Here is a 20,989-nt window from a genome sequence, read left to right as displayed (position 1 = left end):
AAGCTATTTTAGAGTAGATAGTTCCTGAGAATTAAGTGAGAGTATTATAGTTTACAATTTGAGTTTGATTTCAGCGTAATTTCGTGAGTAAATGATACATTTACCTTGGATCCCAAGGAGCGATTATGCAACTTGTGAGACTGTTGAGAACAAGTTGAGGGTTTGCGTAAATGACGGGTTTGAAACCCATTACGACCATGATCCAAGTTTGCTCGGGTGTCCGCTATCAAGTTTGATAAACCCTGACACTGCCAATGATACAAAGGTTTCCCATGTTCCGGATTACAAAGCAAATTTCGATTTTCGATTACGAAACGAGGCCCAATAAACGAAAGAATTCACAATCCTCACAGTGCAGCTTGTCCCGCTTAACTGCTCCTGATTCTCAACCTCTTGTTGCAATAAAGCAGACGATTTGAACCACAGAGTTGATATGGATTTAATGAAAAAAGTAAAAAAAAAATGATAGAGCACAATAATTGCCTGTTGATCAATTTAATCTCGAAATTGAATACAATTGACAGTGATGCATTCGAGACGACTTCGGGAAAATTCGAGTTTTTCTTGTAACATTTTCAGGTGAGCTCAAAACTGCAAGCATCTCGAGAATCTAATGTATAAAATTTTCAGATTTCAAATCGAGAAAGTCGAAACTTTTTTTTTTGAATGTTAGATCTCCAAGAAGTTTGGAGTTCACCTTAACATTTTGAAGAAACTCTCAAATTTTCTCGAAATCGTCTCGAATGCATGACTAGCAATTGGTGATGGGTTTGGATTAAGTTCAATACGAAAGTTCTTGCAATGAATGTTAGTTTTAGTTCATTTTTTTTATAAATGCTCATTACTTGAGTATCGATTTATCAAAGCAGTAATATAGGTTTTTTCGCCTTTATAGAAAAAATCTATTATAGAATATTCGTCACAGGCTGTATAGAGTTTTAAGAAAAATATTTTCAGTCAACCGGCTTTATATTCAGCCTAAATAATTGTCTCTAATAATCCTCTAAAATTGTGCCAATAATAATTTTGTTTAATAAATTTTTTCATGGTGCAATTGGCTAAAAACATTTTTTTTTAACTTTAGGATTTTTCCACAAAGAAATTTATTTTCTATAAAATTTATTAATTTTTATCCTAATGTTTACTCATGTTATTAAAAATTAGAAGTATAACTGCGCAAGGATTTTAAACAAAACGTTGTATATTTAATTGAATCTGATTTTTGAAACAGAATTTGCTGTCTAAAATGGATTATAATATTCTTTCCAACTTTATTCATGCAAACAGCCACGAGTAGAACAGAATATTAAAAACAAAGTTAAATTGTGTGAAATTAATTGAAAATCTACTTTTGTAGTTGCATATTTTTTCTTATTGACAAAAAGCTATGAAAAATTTCAATAATATGTATAGAAAATAAATTTGTATTCGAAGAATATGATTTAAGGTTATAAAAGTGAATTTTTCCGTAAAAAAATAAAAATAATTATTTTCAATGAATTTTAAAGACTATTAAATATAATTATATTTATGAACATTTCAATTAATAAAAAACAAGTACTTTAAGTGTAAACAGCGAGGATCGAACACTCAAGATTTTAGCTATTAAGCCAAATCATCTTATAAAAATGAATAATTAAATAAAAAGTACCATTTGCAATCAAATAGTTGAATTTTTAAGCGAAAGGAATTCTTTTTCACCTAAATATTCCAATTTTTAATAAAGTAATTGAATTATCAATCTACAAAGATCAATATTTAATCAAATGCTTGAATTCTTAAACAAATAATAATTTAAAAATTAAACCAGAAATAGTTAATTTTTTTACAAATAGTTGAATTTTCAAGTCAAGCATAACAATTTGTGATTTTTAATTTAAAAAAGTCTAGTTCAGTAAACAAAGACAAATTTTTAATAAAATATTTGAAATCTTACCAAAACAGGTTAGCTTTCGATTAAACAGTTGTGCTTTAAACAAAATATCTGATTTTTACGAAAAGAGATGAAGTTTCAGCAAGGGAAGATTTTCCAGCGATCAAATTGTTTAAAGGAAAATTCTACTCAAATAAATACTCCAAAATCAATTTTTAACCAAATAGATAAAATTTCTACCAGAATAACAGAATTTTTAAGAAAAAAAGGATGAATTTTTCAGCGAAAAATACTATTTTTCTAGAAACAGTTCGATTTTCAAGAATAAACGGCAAGATCAATTCTCAGCAAAAAATAGAATAGTTCAAATTGCAGTTTAAGAAATTTATTTTGAACAGAAAAAAAAACTAAATTTTCAACAAAATATTTAAATTTTCCAGAAAGAGCAGGATTATTAACTAATAAAATTATTTTTTTACAAAGTAATTAAACTTTTAACCAAGTAAATAACATTTACAATAAAAAATATTACTTTTTCACAAAAAAGACACATTTTAAACAGGATGCATGAATATTGAATGCAAATAATTCAATTTTCAAATAAAAACAATTAAATTACTTCAATGATGTAACTGAATTTTATACCCGAAAAGAAGTGTTCTCAATGAAAATTTTAATATTTGAATATTCAACTAAAAATGATCAATTTTCGTCAAAAAAATGGTTTAATTAAATTTTCAGCAAAAAATATTTTTTATATAAAAAATGTATTTGCAACCAAACTGTTTAATATTCAGGAGAACTTGAATTCATGACTTGTTTTATTTTTTTATTTCAAATTCTTTCAACTGAAAAGTAACATTCATTTCCATAATAAATAATTCATAATTAAATACACAGTTTAATCATATATTTATTCATCATTGTTTTTGAATGGGGAATAGTTCTATATCTACGATCTATTAAGTGGGACTTTTATTCTTGAAGGGATTTTTAAGATAGGTTTATATTTCTTAAAATCTTTCAAAGGGTTTTATTCTTCTTTGGTGATGTGATATAAAAATCAAAAGTATTTATTACATTTATCAAGAATCTGAAATCGTTTTTCTTTTCAGATAATAAGTCTTCATGGTCTAGAGGGCCTTTTCTCAAGATTTTGTGCTGTTGAACAGGCTAATCAATCAATGAAAATATTACTTTTTAAACAATTAATGCTCTCAATTACTTGTGCATCATGGACCAGTGATCGATAGCATTGATGATTTTCTAAATAACATTTTCACTTCCTAGAAATTTCCTTTAACTTGTACCAATTCTATCAATTCCTTAGCATCTGTTATTAGTGAAGGAAACCCTGGATCAGATTTACCTTCTATCAAGTAGGAATTCAATACTTGAAGGAATTATTAAGATGAGTGCATAATTATTTATAAACTTTGTAATTTTTTTATTCTTGTTCAGAGATGTAACATAAGAATGTAAATTAATGATAACATTTAGCAAAAATCTGAAACCGTTCATTTATGAAAAAAATTATTGTATCAACTATAAATATAATCAACCTACTTGTTTAGTCAATATGGGCCCATCCAAACTCATATAGAATGTAATAAGTTACGTGTGTTTTTAAATTTAAAAAAGTAGAATCACCTTTGAAAAAACATCTGAAAGTGTCTTTATCATAATTATAGACCATCTTAGCCTAGTAGAGCTTGTAGAATCCTCGGTAAAATTTAGAGAGTTTTATAACAAAGGATAGGACCAGGATGTTTACGAGATTCAGTTCCAGTTCATTACCAGCAAACCCAGGTGTATTCTGCTTACGGCTTAATAATTCTATTATCTTGTATACATGCTTTTCGCTAAACAGCGGATGACGCATGATGAAGGATCCACTTTACTGCCGATACATGCTATTGTTAATTTATTTTTATAGCCAGACAACAACTATCTTGTTTAAAGTCACGTCGTAAACTACCTCTGGAACCACGTCGGAGACAACGTCATTTGCTTCATTTAGTATCCCAATGTTCTGCGTCGTTTACGATCCATCCTCGAACGTTTCTGTCGTAATGATCTACGTAGTTTGAAATGTAGAAATTTTTAATAGGGAACGGAATGGTTTGATATCCCAGTGTTTTCTGTGAGAAGAAAAGGGTGATCAAAAGTCCCGAGTGTTTCCGGAGACGAAGGCCGATGCAATGTTTGAATCAGAGCCGTTGAAAGCTAGCAAAGCGAGTTCGAGCAAGCATTGTGGAGTTTTCGTATAAATTTCTCCTACAATGCCATGATACTGCGCTGTAAGAGGAAGAGAGTATAAGCGGTAGTTTAGGCTCTAAGCCTCCTTCTCATCCTATCTTTAACTGCATCCTGTAACCCCTTCCATTCTTTCTCACACCCTCAAGCCCTCATTCCCTGATACTACTTTTCCTTCCTTCTTGTTTAGTTTGCTGAGGTTGAGGTTAACACTTTACGAGTATGAGAAATTAATCCCGGTTGTTTGGCCCCGAGGGACCAGAATTTTACGAAAAGGCTGAATATCTTAAGAAATATGGCGCCCTTGGATCGTGGCAGCAATTACTAGCAGACATCTTGCATCTTTATACATGAAGTGCAGGATGTACACTGATGTTCAGGATGGTTATGAATTCAAACATGAGTTTTTAGATCTGTGCAGACTTCACAGTGCGAAATGCTTTAAAAAAAGCAGAAAAAAGGGTCATTTGTTTTCAAAAATAGGGGCATATAATCTAGCGAAATTCTCTTGTAAAACAATTTTTTCAATGCTATTTAAGCAATTCAAGTCATTATTTGTAATCCAGAGTAATCTTGTCAATACCAAATAAATTCCATAAGTAATTATGATAGTATTCAACTATTTATTTTTTATTTTTTAGAAATTCATTTAATTGACTGTAAGTTTCAATATTCCATTTTTATTGAACTTTCTTAGTTGAAAATTCATTTGTGTTGTTAAAACTTCATCCTTTTTTATTTAAAATTGATCTTCCTGGTGATCATTTATAGTTTAAGTCGAAAATGTAATGATTTGGTGAAAGATGAATCTACCATGTAGACAATTTAATTATATTTCTGAAAGTTCTTTTTTCCTATGGAAATTAATTTTTTACTGAAAATTCAACTCTTTTATTCTTTATTGTAAATTTATCGTTTTAGGTTAAGATGTGTTTTTTAGGTAAAAAATTAATTTTCTTCCTTGAAAATGCATCGATTTGATGCGCAGTTCATTGTTTAAAAAAAGTTATTATATTTAAATCAAAATGTTATTATTTAATTTTTGACTGCAATTTAATCTTTTTATTTAAAAATTTGACTATTTCGATAAAAAATAATGTTTTTTGTTAAAAATGTATCTTTCTAGAAGAAAATCAATAATCCATGACAAATCTCCCAAGCGTCAAAGCTCCCACAAATGAGTAATGAGTATCTTGAAAAAGCTACCAGCAAACCGAGCGCGAGTCATGCAAACTGTCGTAGGGTGGGGATGGTATTTTTGAAAAATTGTGTTTCTTTTAATTTTCAAACGACATCTTTTTTATCTTGCGCTCTGATTGGTGGGAACTTTTTCAGGTTACTCATCGCAAATCGGCGGGAACTTTGACGCTTGGGAGATTTGTCACGGCCTTAAAATTAATCACTTAATTGAATATTATTTTAATTTTTGAAAAATCAAATAATTATTTAAAAATCTAGCTGCCTTGTTGAAAACTAATTTTTGTGTTGACAATTTATCGTTTTTAATTGACAAATGTCACTTTTTAAATCAAGATTCACCATTTCAGTTGGGAATTCATCTATTTAATAGAAAATTCAACTTTTTAAATAAAAATTTGTTATTTTTTTGTTGAAAATTTCATTCTTAACCGTATATTTAAGTATTCCAGTTGAAGATTTGTTATTTTAGTTTAAAATTGAACTACTTGACTAAAAATTTAACTATTTTGTTTAGGAATTTGCCCTTTTTGGTAGAAAATTAATTCTTTGGGTTAAAAATTAATTTCGTTGGTTGAAAATGCAACATCTTTGTGAAACATAAATCTAATTTTTGAAAAAGTTAACTACATTGTTGAAAATTATGATTTCTTTAATTTCCTTAACTAAAAATTCAACTTTACTATTTCACTTTTTAAATATAATTGAATGTATTTGTTGTCGAAAGTTAATTTTTCTGCTTGAAAATTTATTGTTTTGGTTGAAATTTCCTTTTATTTCTGGGTTGAAATTTTTTTTACCTTATTAATTTTCAATTTTATTTCAAACATTCTTAGTTGAAGATTCGACTGTTTAGTTTTAAAAAATGTGCTACTGACTAGTACAATCTTTAATCTAAAATACCGAGTTTTCAACCAAATGGTCGAATTTTTAAATAACAAACAGTTCCAATTTCAACCAAATAGTCGCGTCTCAAGTCAAGAAAACAGCTTTTTGAGAAGATCGTTGAATTTTTGACCAAAAACTTTACTAACAAAAAGGTAAATTTTGAATTCAAGAAAGCTACATTTTCAATCTAAAAATATGAAAATTCAACAAGGCTCTTTAACAAACTAATAAATTTTTTTAAAAAGGAATTAAAATTTTAACTAAATAGTTGCATTTTTGACAAAAATGACAAAGAATCATTTTTTAAGAAAGAAGTTTAAATCTCAACCAAGTAGTTGAACTTTTTCTCGCAAAAAATATAAATTTTCAAAGAAAAATATAACACATAAGTAAATCAAAAAAGATTTTAATTTTGGATTTTTCAACAAACAAGACGAATTTTCCACAGAATAACTGAATTTGAAAACCAAAAAGACGAACTTTCTACAAGAAAGCTTAATTTCCAATCCAAAAGTATTTGCTGTCAATCAAAAAGTTCACTTTCAAACAAACATTTGAATTTAAAACTAAAAAGTACCACTTTTAACCAAAACTAAAATATTTGAATTTTCCATTTGAAAAAATTTATTTTTCACTAAAAGAAAAAGAATTTTCAACAAAATAGTTAAATCACCAACCAAGGCAATGGATCTTCAAATAATAAAATGAATTTTTAAAAACTACTTCAACCTTCAACCAAGAAATTAAACTTTGATGCAATAAGCTTAATTTTCTACCAGAAAATATGAATTTAAAACAAAATACGTACATTTTTGACTGAAAACGATTAAGTTTCAACCAATAATTAAATTTAAATTCACAAAAAATAGTTGAATTTTCAACCAAAAAGAATTAACTTGCCATCGAAAAAGGGGCAAGATATGAATATTAGATTGAGCGAAAAAGTGTAAAGTCAGTATTTAGATGTTTCACTTGTTAAATCCAATCACTAATTTTCAATTTTTCCAGCATTTTAAAAGATTGCCATTGACATCTATATTTGACATGTGTGATGTCACATTCTGCATTAACACATCCCTCCTTATATCACAAATTGTTACGGACCATATTAATACCCACTTATCATTTACTTTATCATTATTTTACTTACGTTATAATAATCCAAAAAGAGGAAAAGAGACTAGAACTGAAAAAAGAAAGAAGAAGGAAAAAACTGAGTGAGCAGGTACTAATCCTAATACTATATGCAGTGATCACTAACATCAGTAATCACTAAAAAACCAAAGTTGTCATGGACAAGCTTCCATAAACCATAAGTCTTATTAGGGTCAGTAAGCATTTTTTTAAGCATAAAACTTATTTCAGATTGTAACCGCAGTTACAAGATCTCGAACGATAAACCCTCAAAATAGTCACCGCGTGGAAACAATCGTGTCAGAAACAAACTCCCAATAATCATAAGCCTATTTAGCAACAGTAAACATTTCTTTAATGCAATAATTATTTTAGATTGTAACCGCAGTCACAAGGTCTCGAGCAAGAAACGCTAAAAAAAGTGACCGCGCGGAAACCACAGTGTTACAGACAAACTCCAAATAACCATTCAGCTATTTAGGAACAGTGCGCATCTTTTTAATGATAAATCTTATTTCATATTGTAAGCGCAGTTGCAAGATCTCGAGCGACAAACACTAAAAGAAGTTAACACGCGAAAACAATAGTGTCAAAGACAAACTCCATATAATTATTAACCTATTTGTAAGCAGTAAACATTTCTTAATTGTAATACTTATTTTAGATTTTAACAGCAGTCGCAAGATTTCGAGCGCCAAAAACTAAAAAAAGTGACCGCGCGGAAACAATATTGTCAGAGACAAACTCCAAATAATCATAAACCTATTTGGGAGCACTTAATATTTCTTAATTATAAAACTTGTTTCTGATTGTAACCGCAGTTACAAGATTTCGAACGACACAGAGAAGTAGTCACTGCACGTAAATAATAGTGTTAGGGACATACTCCCAATAATCATATAACTTATTAGGAACAGTAATCGCTTCCTAATTCTAAAACTTATTTTAGATTGTGACCGCGGTCGCACGATTTCGAGCGACAAGCACTTAAAAAAGTGACCGCGCGGAAACAATAGTGTCAGAGACAAACTACCTATAAACATTAACCTATTTATGAACAGTAAAAATTTCTTAATTTCATTACTTATTTTAGATTGTAACTGCAGTCGCAAAATCTTGAGCGACCAACAGTAAAAAAAGTGACCGCGCGGAAACAATAGTGTCAGAGACAAACTCCCAATAATCGTAAACCTTTTTAGGAAAAGTAAATATTTCTTAATTATAAAAGTTCTTCTAGATTGTCACTAAATTAAACTAAATAAGCTCAAAAAAGTGTTAACATTCTGCTAGACAAGGGGCACAACTAAATGAACATTATGCGTCAAAATTTAGTCCAGTCAACATCATGTTTTGTTCGCCTACTCTTAGTTAGAAATAGTACCTGGATCACAGGGGATTAAAGAATTTGATATGAGCTTTTCGTTAAGAATGTCTGGAAATGTCTTTTACATTTGAAAGACTTGTTTCGCGAGCTTTTAAGCAGAGTATACTTGCTTCATCAAATGCAACCACCACTCCGGGAAACGCATTGTGTGATCTCGAGACAGCTTTAAGAATGCCTGTGTCAGATACTGGTCAAAGACAGGGGGAAACCCTCGCTTAGAACTCTTCAAAGTAAAGTTCTTAAACTCTTTACACGTATGCTCATATTTCTCTGTATAATTTGTCTACCAATATAAACTTTCCGTACCATTTTCCCTTCGACTAGACTAGGGGTTGACGCATCTTGTAAGTGTAATAATCCGGATACTATATCTATGAAGGGTTGCTAAGAAATGTATGATGAAGCGTGTTAGTGGAAGGAGACACGCCTGAAACAAGTGATCTTGGATACTAATGGACCCTTGTTCAGAGCTTTACTTACTCGATTTGATTGGGTTCAAGAGGATCTTACTATGGGGTTGTGAGTCAGCTTCCATATTTTTGTGTAATTTATGACATATGATGACTTTTTGAAGCTTTTTACGTAGACTGATTGCTAGAGAGATTCATAAGTGACGAAAAGGAGTATTCAAAAGGAAACCGAAAAAATTTTCGGTAAAATTTACATCACAATTAAAGGACAAAAATAGATCAAGAGACAGGAACGTAAAATTTGAACAGGCTTAGATACGGATCGATATAAATAGTGACATTTGCAGTTTGAACAAAAAATAAGAACTATCTCTCAATATATTCAGTTCCTGAATTGGACAAAAATGAGTTTGATCAGAAAAAATTAACCAATTCCGAGTAAATTATTTAAGAATTTAAAGGCGCAAACAAAATTGTCAACAAAATAGTAGAATTTTTTATTAAAAAGTTGAATTTTGATCCTGACAAAATTATTTCTAAAAAACACGTAATATTTAATATTTCTAATAAAAAATACGAAATTTCTACAAAAAAAGATTTAATTTTTGATCAAGAGAAGATTTTTCAACTAAGAAGATTTATATTCTATCAAAAAAGTGAATTTTGAACAAATAAAGATTGTTCAGTCAAGAAAAACAGTTCCATTTAAATTGATGAACCTTCGAACCAAAGGAGAAATTTTCTTTGAAACTGTTGAATTTTTATCAACAAAAAATTATTCTTAAGCAAATTGCATTTTTAATCGAAAAGGAAAAAAATGTAAGCCAATAAGTTTAGTTTTCTACCAAAAAATGCGAATTTATGAATAAAAAAAAAGTAATTTACAACTAAAGGCATCAATTTTTTATTAAAATGATGAATCTTACAAAAAATGATTTTAAAAAAAGTAATTCAACCTTTGCCTGCGTAGTTTACTTTACAATTTAACAAAAGTTATTTTCACTTGAAAATGAAAATCATTGGATTTTGGTAGGCTTAAATTATAGCATTTCACAATTATTACATATTTAAATATTTTGTTGATAATTTACCTTTTTAGGTTGAATATTAAACTCCTTGATTCAAAGTTTAATTACTTTTTGATAAATGGTTGCTTTTTGGCAGGGGACTGATAATTTTAGTTGAAATATCATTGCTTTGGTCGAAAAATAATTTTCTTGGGTTAAAATTCCCTTATTTTGTTGTGGAAAAATTCAATTATTTGTTTAAAACATTGTCCTTTTTAATTCAAGTGAACTGTGTTTGATTTTAAATTTTAAAATTGTATTGGCTAATCAAAAATTAATTTTTTCTCACAGTTTTAGTTCAGAATTTAACTATTTTCTTGAATATTTAGTTATTTATTAGAAAATTAATCTATTTTGTTGATTATTTGTCTTTTGAAAATTATTTGCTTTTAGGTAAAAATTCGACAATTTGGTTAAAGATTTATTTATTTTGTTGCAAATTTTTTTAGTGCAAAATTTACTTTCCTAATTTAAAATTGCACTAAATCGCTCAGGTTCAAAATCAATACCTTTTAGTGTAAAATGAAATTACTTGGTTAAAAATGACCTTTTTTGTTGAAAACATCTCTTCATGCTTTAAAAAATCTATTACTTTTCTAGGAAAATTTACTTATTTGGTTAAAAGTAAATTTTTTTACTAGAAAACTCATATTCTCTAGTAGAAAATTAAATTATTTTCTGGGGAAATCGCCTTTTTGATTGGAAAATTTATCTCTTATTTCTAAAACGTTAATCTATTTTGGTCGGGGGTATGACCATTTGGATGAATATTCTCTTTTTTCATTTGACTATTTTTTGACTTTAAATAAAAATCTTATTTTTTTAATATCAACTTTTATATTTTTTGTTGAGAATTATTCTTTCTTGAATCGAAATTCATAATCATTTATTCTTTAGTTGACACTTAATTAAAATTAAATTCATTTTTCAAAATAAAAATTTCGCTAGTCTATTATCAACAAGTAATTTGTAAAAATTTATTGTACTATCTTTCGTTCAAAATTAATTGCTTTTAGTTACAAACACAAATATTTAGTTAAAAATTAACTTTTTTGTTTAAAATTAAGACTGTCGGGTTGAAAATTGAACTATTTACATAAAATCCTCTTAATTTGTAGAAAATTTAACTATTCGGTTGAAAATTAATTTTTTTGTGAATACATGGTCTGGTGAAAAATTTAACTGTTTTCGAGAGAATTTGTCTTCTTGGTTTAAAATGAATATCTTTTTCGTTAAAAACTAATCTAATCTGATTGAAAATTCAATTATCTTTCAAAAAAATCGTATTTTCGGCTCAATAATTCAAATATTTGGTCGAAGCAAAATTGAACTATTGTGGTTGAAACTTAATTTTTTGGTAGAAAATTCACTTTTCTGTTTTAAAAATTCATCTCTTTTTGTTAGAAATCAAGTATTAATTTTTTGTAGAATTAAACTGCTCTCGATTTAAAATAAAAATATTTGCTTGGGTGAAATATAAACTTTAATATTTTTCATTGAGAATTAATTATTTTTTTAAAGTTAATCTGCTAGGTTGAAAATGAAAGAATTTGATTGAACTAATTTTAAAAACATTCATTTTGTTGTTGTAAATTTATAATTTTATTTAAAAATCTAATTATTTTGTGGAATATTGAAATTTTCTTAAAAATTGAAATATTTTATTGAAAATGCAGATCTTTGTGGTTGGTTGAAAATTCATTTGTTTGTATTGTGTTTTATATAAGCAAAGGGGTGGAAAATGTTCTTAAAATACTATAACGTATTATTTAAACATGGACAATTTGTTAATACACTTTTGAAATAAAAATCAGTGACATTTTGGACATTTAAATTTGATCTTAAGTCACAAAATAATCTATCTTTTTGAGAATTTCATGAAAAATGTGGAGAGGCATTTCATTAATGCAAGAGAGCAGGTCTGATTGAGGGGGTAGAAATATGTATGTGCGAACGCGACCAAGTGCTCAAGTCCATCTTTCGGTTACTTTAGGAGAGGAAAAGCCTGTCTTGATAATTAAAGCAAACCCTCCCAAGCCAGAAAACACTCAAGTGTCGCTGATGTTAAGAAATTTATTCTGTCAGAAGGCTCTCAAGGGTGTCCGCACTCTCGGACAAAATTGGTTAAAGAATTTTTAATTAAAATCATAGACATACCTTTACATAAATATTTGCAACTTGCAAAACGACTATTCCTTAGTACGATGGTCAGAGACAGTAGCCAGCAGAATGTGCCGAGTTTGAAGAATAAATAAATTGGTAGAAAGTATAAATAAAAAAATTTGGAAAAGAAGAAAGCTTTACAAGCCAGTTGAAAATTCCTGTAGAGAAAGCTTTAAGGATCATGGACATGCTTTTGGACACGATTTTGCACACGAGGCTGCACAGTTAATCTTAACGGTTTCTGTGCAGAAACTTTGTGAAGAAAACTGTACATGTTCCTGCAATGAAACCTGCACCGACAAAGAAACTTATGAATGATCGAATATAGGTTCCTGTACAGGTTCTTTGCGAAGAAAATTGAGCGATGGTGCCTGTACTGAAACACGTGTAATTTACTGTACATTAACTCGCGTTTCAAATTAATCTGCGAAATAATCTGGACAGGATAATTCTGAGGTTAGGTAGCGTATAGAGTCCTTTCCAGGATCATGTACAGTTTTCTTCAACAAAAACCTGTACATGAACCGTCAAAACCATCTGTACAGGTTCTTAAGCAAGTTTATGCCCAGAAACATGTCCAGGTTCCTTCGAGGTTCTTGTACAGGAATTTTAAGCTATAAAAGCTGTTGCATGACTTTTCTACCACAAAAGATGAATTTTCCATCCAAAAGGGCGAGTGTTTCACAGAAAAGTGGAACTTTGGGGCAAAAATATAAATTTAATCAAATAGTTGTATTTTTAACAAAATAATTAAACTTTAAACAAAATAGAAGAACTTTAAACAAAATAGTTAAATTTTTTACCAGGACACTGAATTTTCAGCCTAGACTGTTAAATTTTCCACCAAGAAGAATTATTTTATAACGAGAATATTAATTTTCTACCAAGAGACTAATTTTAAGCAAAATGTTAAAATCCTTACTCCAAAAATTGAAATGTTTTAGAAAAAAGTGACTTTTGAACCGGAAAAGAAGAATTTTCCACAAGAAGCTAAATTTTGAATCAGTAAACGTGAATTTTCAACTACATAGTGTAGTTTTCCATTTAAATGAATAAATTTGTAACCTGAAATAGAGTTGGTGAATTATAAGTTTAAATTACTAATTTTCAACAAAAAAAATAATTCTCGATCAGTTTAATTTAGATAAAATATACAATTTCTAATGAAATAGTTAAATCCTGAAAATCAATATAAATTTTCAACTAGAAAGTTAATTTTACAATTTAATGACTTTTTGAGTTAAAGATATGAATTTTCCTCAAAACAGCTAAATTAAAAAAAATGTTAATTTATGATCAAATAGTGGAATTTTTAACTAAAATGATTAATATTCGAAGAAGAAATCAATTCATTAAAAAGTATATTTTTTTGTTAAAAAAGCAACTACTTGGTGTAGTTGATTTTCCAACAACAACAAAATTATAATAATAATAATTTTCAGCAGTTGCATTTCTTTCCAAGAACGATACATTTTCAACGAACAAAATTAATTTTCTTAATAATTGTTGAATTGAAGAATTGTCATCAAGAAAGTTATTCCCAACCAGTTGAATTCAACTCAAAAAGGCAAATTTGTAACAAAATAGCTAAATCCTTAACCAAAATAATACATTTTCCACAAGTCAACTTAACGAATTTTCAAGCCCAAAAGACAAATTTGTTAGAAAACAGTTCAATTTTCAAACCGAAAAGTTTAATTTTCGACAAAAAAAGGTCATTTTCAGTCAAGAGAGATAAATTTTCAAACATGTGAAAATACTGAGACACTAGAACATTAGAAAATCAAATTTTATTTTTATTGCTTTGAAATATTAAATTAGTAAAGTACTTTACAATCTTTATTTTTCTGACTGTTCCTAAAGTATTATTTCCTTTTCTAAACAAATTTCATGTATCCCTATTTTCAAGCAACTTTCCCTTTTTCTCGTATATGAACTAAATGGTACTTAATTTAAAAAAAAAAATAATACATTTTAGCAGTTGCATTTTTAACCAATAATGATGACTTGCCAATCAAAAAGTTCATTTCTACATGGAGAGATAAATTTTCAAGATAATATATGAATTTTATCCCGGACGAAATCGATTTTCAACCAAAATGAAGATTAATATTAAAGCAAATTTATTCTCAAAAAATAATAATAATTTATTTTATTTTTATTCAATAAAATTTATTCCTGATTGAAAGTAAACATTTTTCTATCCAAATGGTATTCTAATTAAATAGTTGCTTTTAATATAAAGAAACGAACTTTTAAAAAATGAGCTAAATAAAAAAATAATTTCTTTTTTAAACAAAAAGTTTAATTTTCGAGGGAAATGCTTTAAGTTTTAAACAAATATATAAATTTTTAACAAAAAAGGTCTTCTTCAACCATTAGTTGAATTATCTAACAAACTGTGGAATTTTCATGACGAACTTTTATAAAAAAGCTTACTTTTCAAGACGGACACATACATTTTCCACAAAAAAAAATTTTACGACCAAATAGTAAAAAATAGAATCTAATTTTCAGTTTAAAAAACTAATTTTTACCAAAATACATGAATCCTCAAACCGTTGCATTCAACTGAAAAAAAGATGAATTTAAACAAAATAAATAAATATTCCACCAAAAACGATAAATTTCAATAAAAAATATTAATTTTTAACTAAAAAACCAACATTAAAAAAAAATTAAATTTTGAAGTGTATATGTAACTTTTAATCAATAGGTATAATTTTTTACTAAAATATTTTTTTTAAATCAAAAATATGAATTTTTCACAAAATGGTAATTTTCAATCAAATAGTGGAATTTTCGATCAAATTGTTTAACCCTTAACCAAACGAATAAATTTATTACAGAATAGTTCATCCTTAGACCCAGTGGTTGATTTTTCAGTAAAACAAGTGAATTTTTAAGAAGTTGCATTGTTAACCAGAAAGGATCAATTTTAAACCAAAAATAGAAGAGCTATATTTTCAATGAAGAAAATAAATTCTCTTCCATTAAGAAAACCGCATTCTTAGCAAAACAGTTCAATTTTTAAATAAAAAGATAAATTTTCAACTAAAATAATTAATCCTAAATGCCAAAAGATTAATTTTCCACAAATAAGGTTTTTATCAACAATATTACACCAAAAATTATACGTTTTTAACTAGATATGGAATAGCTAGATTCTCAGTTGCAAAAATTATATTCCAACTAAAAATGAAACTATTTTTGGACACAATACTTACATTTTCAACCAAAAAGATGAATATCTAATCAACAAAATTAATTTTCAACCAAACTGTTCGGCTTTCAACCAAGGATTCAAATTTTTGACAAAAAGGATGAACTTTTAACAAAATAGTAGCGATTTTAAATAAATAATCAAAATTTTAATCAAGTAGAATATTCTACTAAAAGATATGAGTATCGAAGCAAAAATATAACAGTAGAGTTTTTGAAATAAAGAAAATTAATTACCTAATAATAGTTGGATTTTCTTATTGCATTCTATTAATTCAGTTCAAATTTAAGCAAAACATTAGAAATACGGAAAGTTGCTTTAAAACAGGGAAAAATCAAAATTCTTTAGAAACAGGAATAATAGTTTATGGATAGTCCGGAATTAAAGATGGTGAAGTAAAAAATTAAGTTTATTTTTTATTCTACATTTACAATTTACAAATCTAATATTTCAAAGTAATACAAATAAAATTTACTTTTATAATGTTTTAGTGTCACACTATTTCCCCTTAATTCCCCCTTTTAACTATTTTCTCGTTTTTCCACTCGAATGCAAACTAAATTAGGGGCATTACTTCTGAAGTGATCCCACTTAAAATACCAAAGTTTTCTGATCGGACTCAAATTTCGGCTAAGTTTAGTCCTACAGGTTGTCCATTTATGGGGAAAAATCTTTGACATTGAGACAAATATTTACCAAGAAGGAGGGTGTGATATTTTTGTGTATTTTCGGGTCTGAAATCGTTTAGAAAGGATTTTTGCCGGCCGTGGCATGGTTGATAAGTCATTTTTAAATAAAAATTATATTTAAAAATAAATAATAATTATTTTTTCGAAATTTTACGATAAAAATAATCTGAAGCAAATTTGTAGATATTTTTGAGATAAATTATTTTGGTTATTAATATTTCTTTTGTATCTCGCATACTTTTTCGAATTTTTTTAAGGGCGGTATTATAGAACTAACTAACCAAAGTGTCTTTAGAAATGACTTTAGTGCATAAAAAATGCTTCAAAAATCAAATACACGTTGTGGTCACAAAACTTTTTTCAAATTTAATTTCTTATTTAATTTAACGTTTAACCTCTTAGGATAGATATTTCTTGAATTTGAATCATGTTATGAAATTTTTTTTTTATATTTAACAACAAAATTTCCATCAAAGTGTGATCTCATGTCCTTCAATTTGGATCTTCTTGTAACAGGATAGTTGTCGTCCTCCAAACTCAGTTTGGAAAAACTATGAAATTTTCATCTTACAATTCTCGTTCTATTTTCACGTAATTGGCTAAACTCTTAACAAATTAAAATTTTTTATCGTAATTCACAGGCGAGCCTGGTCGAATTTTATTTAGTGTGACTTTTAAATTGTCAACTTACACATCCATTTTCTCGAACCTAGATAACTCTTCTTAATCAAATTTTTTTGGCTTGAATTCAGAACCACTTCAGCTCAAGAGTAAACTTTTATTCCATTCTTAAATATTTATTTCGATTTTACCAAATTCTTTCTGGCTCGCCTGAACAATTTACATTTTGTTAAATTTCTAATTCTGTACTGTAAATCTCTGTTTGTAAATCTTCTTTTGTAAACAATTTCGCTTGCTATACATGTTTCAATATCTCGTATAGTTTTGCCAAAAATTAACATTTTTGTTGACAATATTGTTTCTACGGACAAAACCAGAATCGTTGATCAAGAATGGTTTGGAAAAGAACACCCCTTTTTTATTTGAGGCCTAAAAAATGTGTTCCAAAGCACAATCTAATCTGATCAGTTTTTGGAAAGTTATCGTGTCTGAAGTATAATAAAGACTACAGAAATAAAGACTACAGACAGACACCTTCATAAAAAAGTTTTTATAACGTAGGAGTTCTTCAAACATACAGAATTTATAAAAATCCAAGAAGTGAAATTTTGCATTGAACTGACGACTTTTTATCAGGATAAAAACTTTTAAAATCTTCACAATCTTGAAATAAGAGTTGAATATATTTTTCTGAATTAAAATTCAGATTACCATAGAAAAGGAGTAAAAAAAAGTGATGATAATACAAGTTCACTTGCTTTACCCTGAAGTGGCATTATGTGCTTCGATAGTTTAATATGGTCATTATGCAGTCGGTGTCTTAGGATTACACGCCTAAACCTGAAAAGCCGTTCGTCTTCGCCTTCCATCTCAAGCAAGCAAAAGTAGTGCGAGATAGAGAACGCTTAAAAGATTCAGGGACACTTTATTGAAAAAGTTTGCGAATTGCTGGGATGCAGTGCTTCGCTTACGTGTTATGTCTCTCGAAAGATCTTTTTAAAAATGTTAGAGCGAAAACGACACATTTTAATAAATAGTTCCCGTCCACGTGAATCCATCCTGTTAAATTCCACATCACATGTAGGCATGTGTCTGGAACTTTTCACTTTTAAACAAAAATAATAAATGATACCCCAGCTTTGTCCCTAGTTTTAATATTTTCAAACCCAGGCCAAAAAAATGTACGTTAATCGAAATGTTATAATCAATTTAATTAATTTTTGGTAATAGAGCAGGCTAATATGAAACCTGTAATTGGCTACATGTAGCTTCTGGGAAGCGATAAAGAGGAATTGTATTGAAATGTCTGATTGTTACGATTATTACTGTTTCCTTTAATTTGAAAAATGGAATCATCTGAATAGATTAGTTCTCAATCAACTGTGAATAACGCATTAATAATATCTTTGTTTTGCAGACAACGTGCCTAACAGAACTGCCAGATGTGGCGCCGTGCAATGGTACTGTGCGGCTTCCACCTACATGCGAGGAATCTCCTAGTAGCGGAAGTAGCAAGGAACGCAGGGACGAAAGTCCTCGGCGGAAATGTCGTGTACTTGCACCAATCTTGCTACTGATAGCAGCTTTGCTTCTCGGAGGATTGTGTCTGCCCCTATTACTCCAATCTGCCCCTGTCACACACCAGCAGAGGCTAGATGTGATTAGGAGGATTCTTACTGAAGTGCCTCTGATCGACGGGTAATGATACTTAAATATTAATCATTAATGTTTAAATTGGTCGGTTGGAAGTAATAAGAGCCTGCTTTCTATTTTTTGACGACACTTGTTTTTAATTTGCTCGTCATGAAATAATGTGCAACACAAATAAAAAACTAATTACTTCTGAAAATATAAGTAGGATGTAATTGTAGCCAACCGTTCAATTGTTGTGGAACAAAATCATAAGAATAACAATTTAATTAAATTAATTTTTTTGTACCTACGATTTTTCGATTTTTTTATACATAACATCCTTCACATGTGTATTTTTTGGTTTTTACAGGCACAATGATTTGCCCTGGAATGTCAGAAAGTTCGTACATAATCAACTGGGCGAAGTAAACCTAAGCAGCGACTTGGGAAGAGTTGATCCTTGGGCCAGATCGGACTGGAGTCACACTGATATACCAAGGCTACGTGCTGGATTAGTAGGAGCACAAGTGAGTTCAATTATTTCATATAAAACTCTCAATGATCGACAACCGAATACGACAGATTTAATATCATCAAAAATCAAGGAAATTATTTCTCAGACGGAAAAGCCAATCTTTGACAATTCCAGAAATGTCGATCGTGAAATCCGGAAGCTGTCACAGAATTGATCAAAGCACCCATATTCTGTTAAATTTATTGCGCTGTTATATTACAATTTTTATCAGAGTTTTAAAACTCAATCAAATTCATTATTCTCTAAACTTTTTTATTTCAAAAATAATCATTGGCTCAGTTTTTCAAATCTAGAACTAATCAGATATTCGACAATTCTAGGGATTCTAGTAAACCTTTAGCTGGTTTTTGAGTTTTAATAGAGTTTCCTCTTCTAATTTAATTCCAAAATACATCTATGAACTCTTTAAAATGTTGTTATTTTATGCATTGATCTGGTAGTTTCTAATGATTAAGTTATCGATCTTCGTAATTGTTTCATGATACTCAAACCTGAATCTCCAACGAATCTTGGCAGTGCCAACACATTTTCTTCGAGTTTTTTGAAATTGAAGTCAATAGACTTTGATGACTATTTTATGCTTGCCATCAACTATTCCTAAGCTACCTTATAAGAATTTTCGACACATCTTCAATATGTCTCAACAGCACCGAATACCGTATCGACTCTTCAAAACTAAAAGTTTCTCTTGAGCTTTCGAGATGAAAACTTCTTCTGGTAAATGTATATTTGAAATTAGACACTGTCCAAATTGATCCGATTTGACGTTAGGACTTGTTCTTAATTGGAAAGGTTCAGGTAGTAAATAAAAACTGCGACAAACTAAAAATGAACTTAGCAATCCAAATTTATTACACTCAGATAATGTCGAAACATTCAAATTTGTTAAAAAACAGACCTTTTTAAAAAACTTGATTTTTCGTAATATACTTTTGCAACACTTTTTAAAATAATTACTTTTTCAAAAAACAGTTGTTCCGGTAAAACTTTGGATCGTAAGAAAAAAGTCCAAAAAGTAAATGGTTTCTTTTAATAAGACATACTAAATTGTCTCTAAACTACTTTTGATAGAACTGGCGGGGTTTCTTTGAACATAAGAAGTTAGTATACGAAAAAATTAGTTCTTTAAAAAGTCGAAAGCTCACATTACGATAATAAAAACACGAGATAAAACAACATTGTGAAGGAAATCATTTCCTTCAATAGGCCTTTAAATTATCTTGATTCTCTCTCGATTTTCTCTTATTATTACTATTATCTTTTCTTTGACATAAGTCACCGTTTGTTAAACATTGAAATGTTTTTGTCAAATCAAATAAATTCAGGGAATTAATTTTCTTTTTAACCTAAAATTGAAAGAAACTAAAAATCTTTCTAAAATTAGACACTACAGAAGTTTTGCATTATTTGCAAGTAAACTTCTGTATATTAAACAGTGAAATAACCAAAGCGCACAGCGCAGGGCCTACTCTATCAGTAAGGTTAATCACGTAATTTAGATTGATGAGAACATCACACATTTTGTCGAATTGTGGATAGGTCTTAATGTGATGCTGATCAGTTTTGTTTTTCGCATCTCTTATGAAGAAATCACTTACAATTTATCATTCATCAGATTTAAGTATGTGTACATCCATTTTAATATTTTTTGTTCAAAGTTAAATGTGATTTAATTCTTCAAATTGATTAAGCAGGTTAACATTATTTTGTGGTTTCCTATTCTTTCATGTAAAAAAATCGAAAGTCATAAAATTCCCGCTCTTCTTCCGGGCGCAATAGCACAGGTATGCCACCTGTTATAGGTAATTTAAATCGGTGAAGTTTTCCATTAAATGCAGAATATATCCCAAAAAACACATATTTTTTATACAAAATATTATTAACTATGTCAAAATTAAGTTGATTTATTATTCCAAG

The 20,989-nt window shown here is 28.7% G+C and overlaps 1 protein-coding gene across 1 annotated transcript; it reads left to right on the top strand.

The window, feature by feature from the left end:
* Window positions 1–5,306: 5,306 nt before the first annotated feature.
* On the top strand, window positions 5,307–19,226 carry LOC117170068 (putative dipeptidase NECHADRAFT_87110). Its single transcript, XM_033356588.1, has 3 exons — window positions 5,307–5,381; window positions 18,323–18,603; window positions 18,908–19,226. Exons 1-3 carry the CDS (start codon window positions 5,307–5,309, stop codon window positions 19,224–19,226), a joined length of 675 nt encoding a protein of 224 aa, XP_033212479.1.
* Window positions 19,227–20,989: the final 1,763 nt, after the last annotated feature.

This window comes from Belonocnema kinseyi, chromosome 3 (genome assembly GCF_010883055.1).
Source record: "Belonocnema kinseyi isolate 2016_QV_RU_SX_M_011 chromosome 3, B_treatae_v1, whole genome shotgun sequence".
Classification (NCBI taxonomy): Eukaryota; Metazoa; Arthropoda; class Insecta; order Hymenoptera; family Cynipidae; genus Belonocnema; species Belonocnema kinseyi.
This window is presented reverse-complemented; position numbering and strand designations above follow the sequence as displayed.

What these genes read in the sequence shown, in the direction of transcription:
- LOC117170068 (XM_033356588.1), top strand. Translation starts at nt 5,307, where the DNA reads ATGAGTAATGAGTATCTTGAAAAAGCTACCAGCAAACCGAGCGCGAGT. An exon ending in ACTGTCGTAGGGTGGGGATG is followed by an intron (nt 5,382 to 18,322) that starts GTATTTTTGAAA and finishes TTTGTTTTGCAG; the next exon opens with ACAACGTGCCTAACAGAACT. An exon ending in GAAGTGCCTCTGATCGACGG is followed by an intron (nt 18,604 to 18,907) that starts GTAATGATACTT and finishes TGGTTTTTACAG; the next exon opens with GCACAATGATTTGCCCTGGA.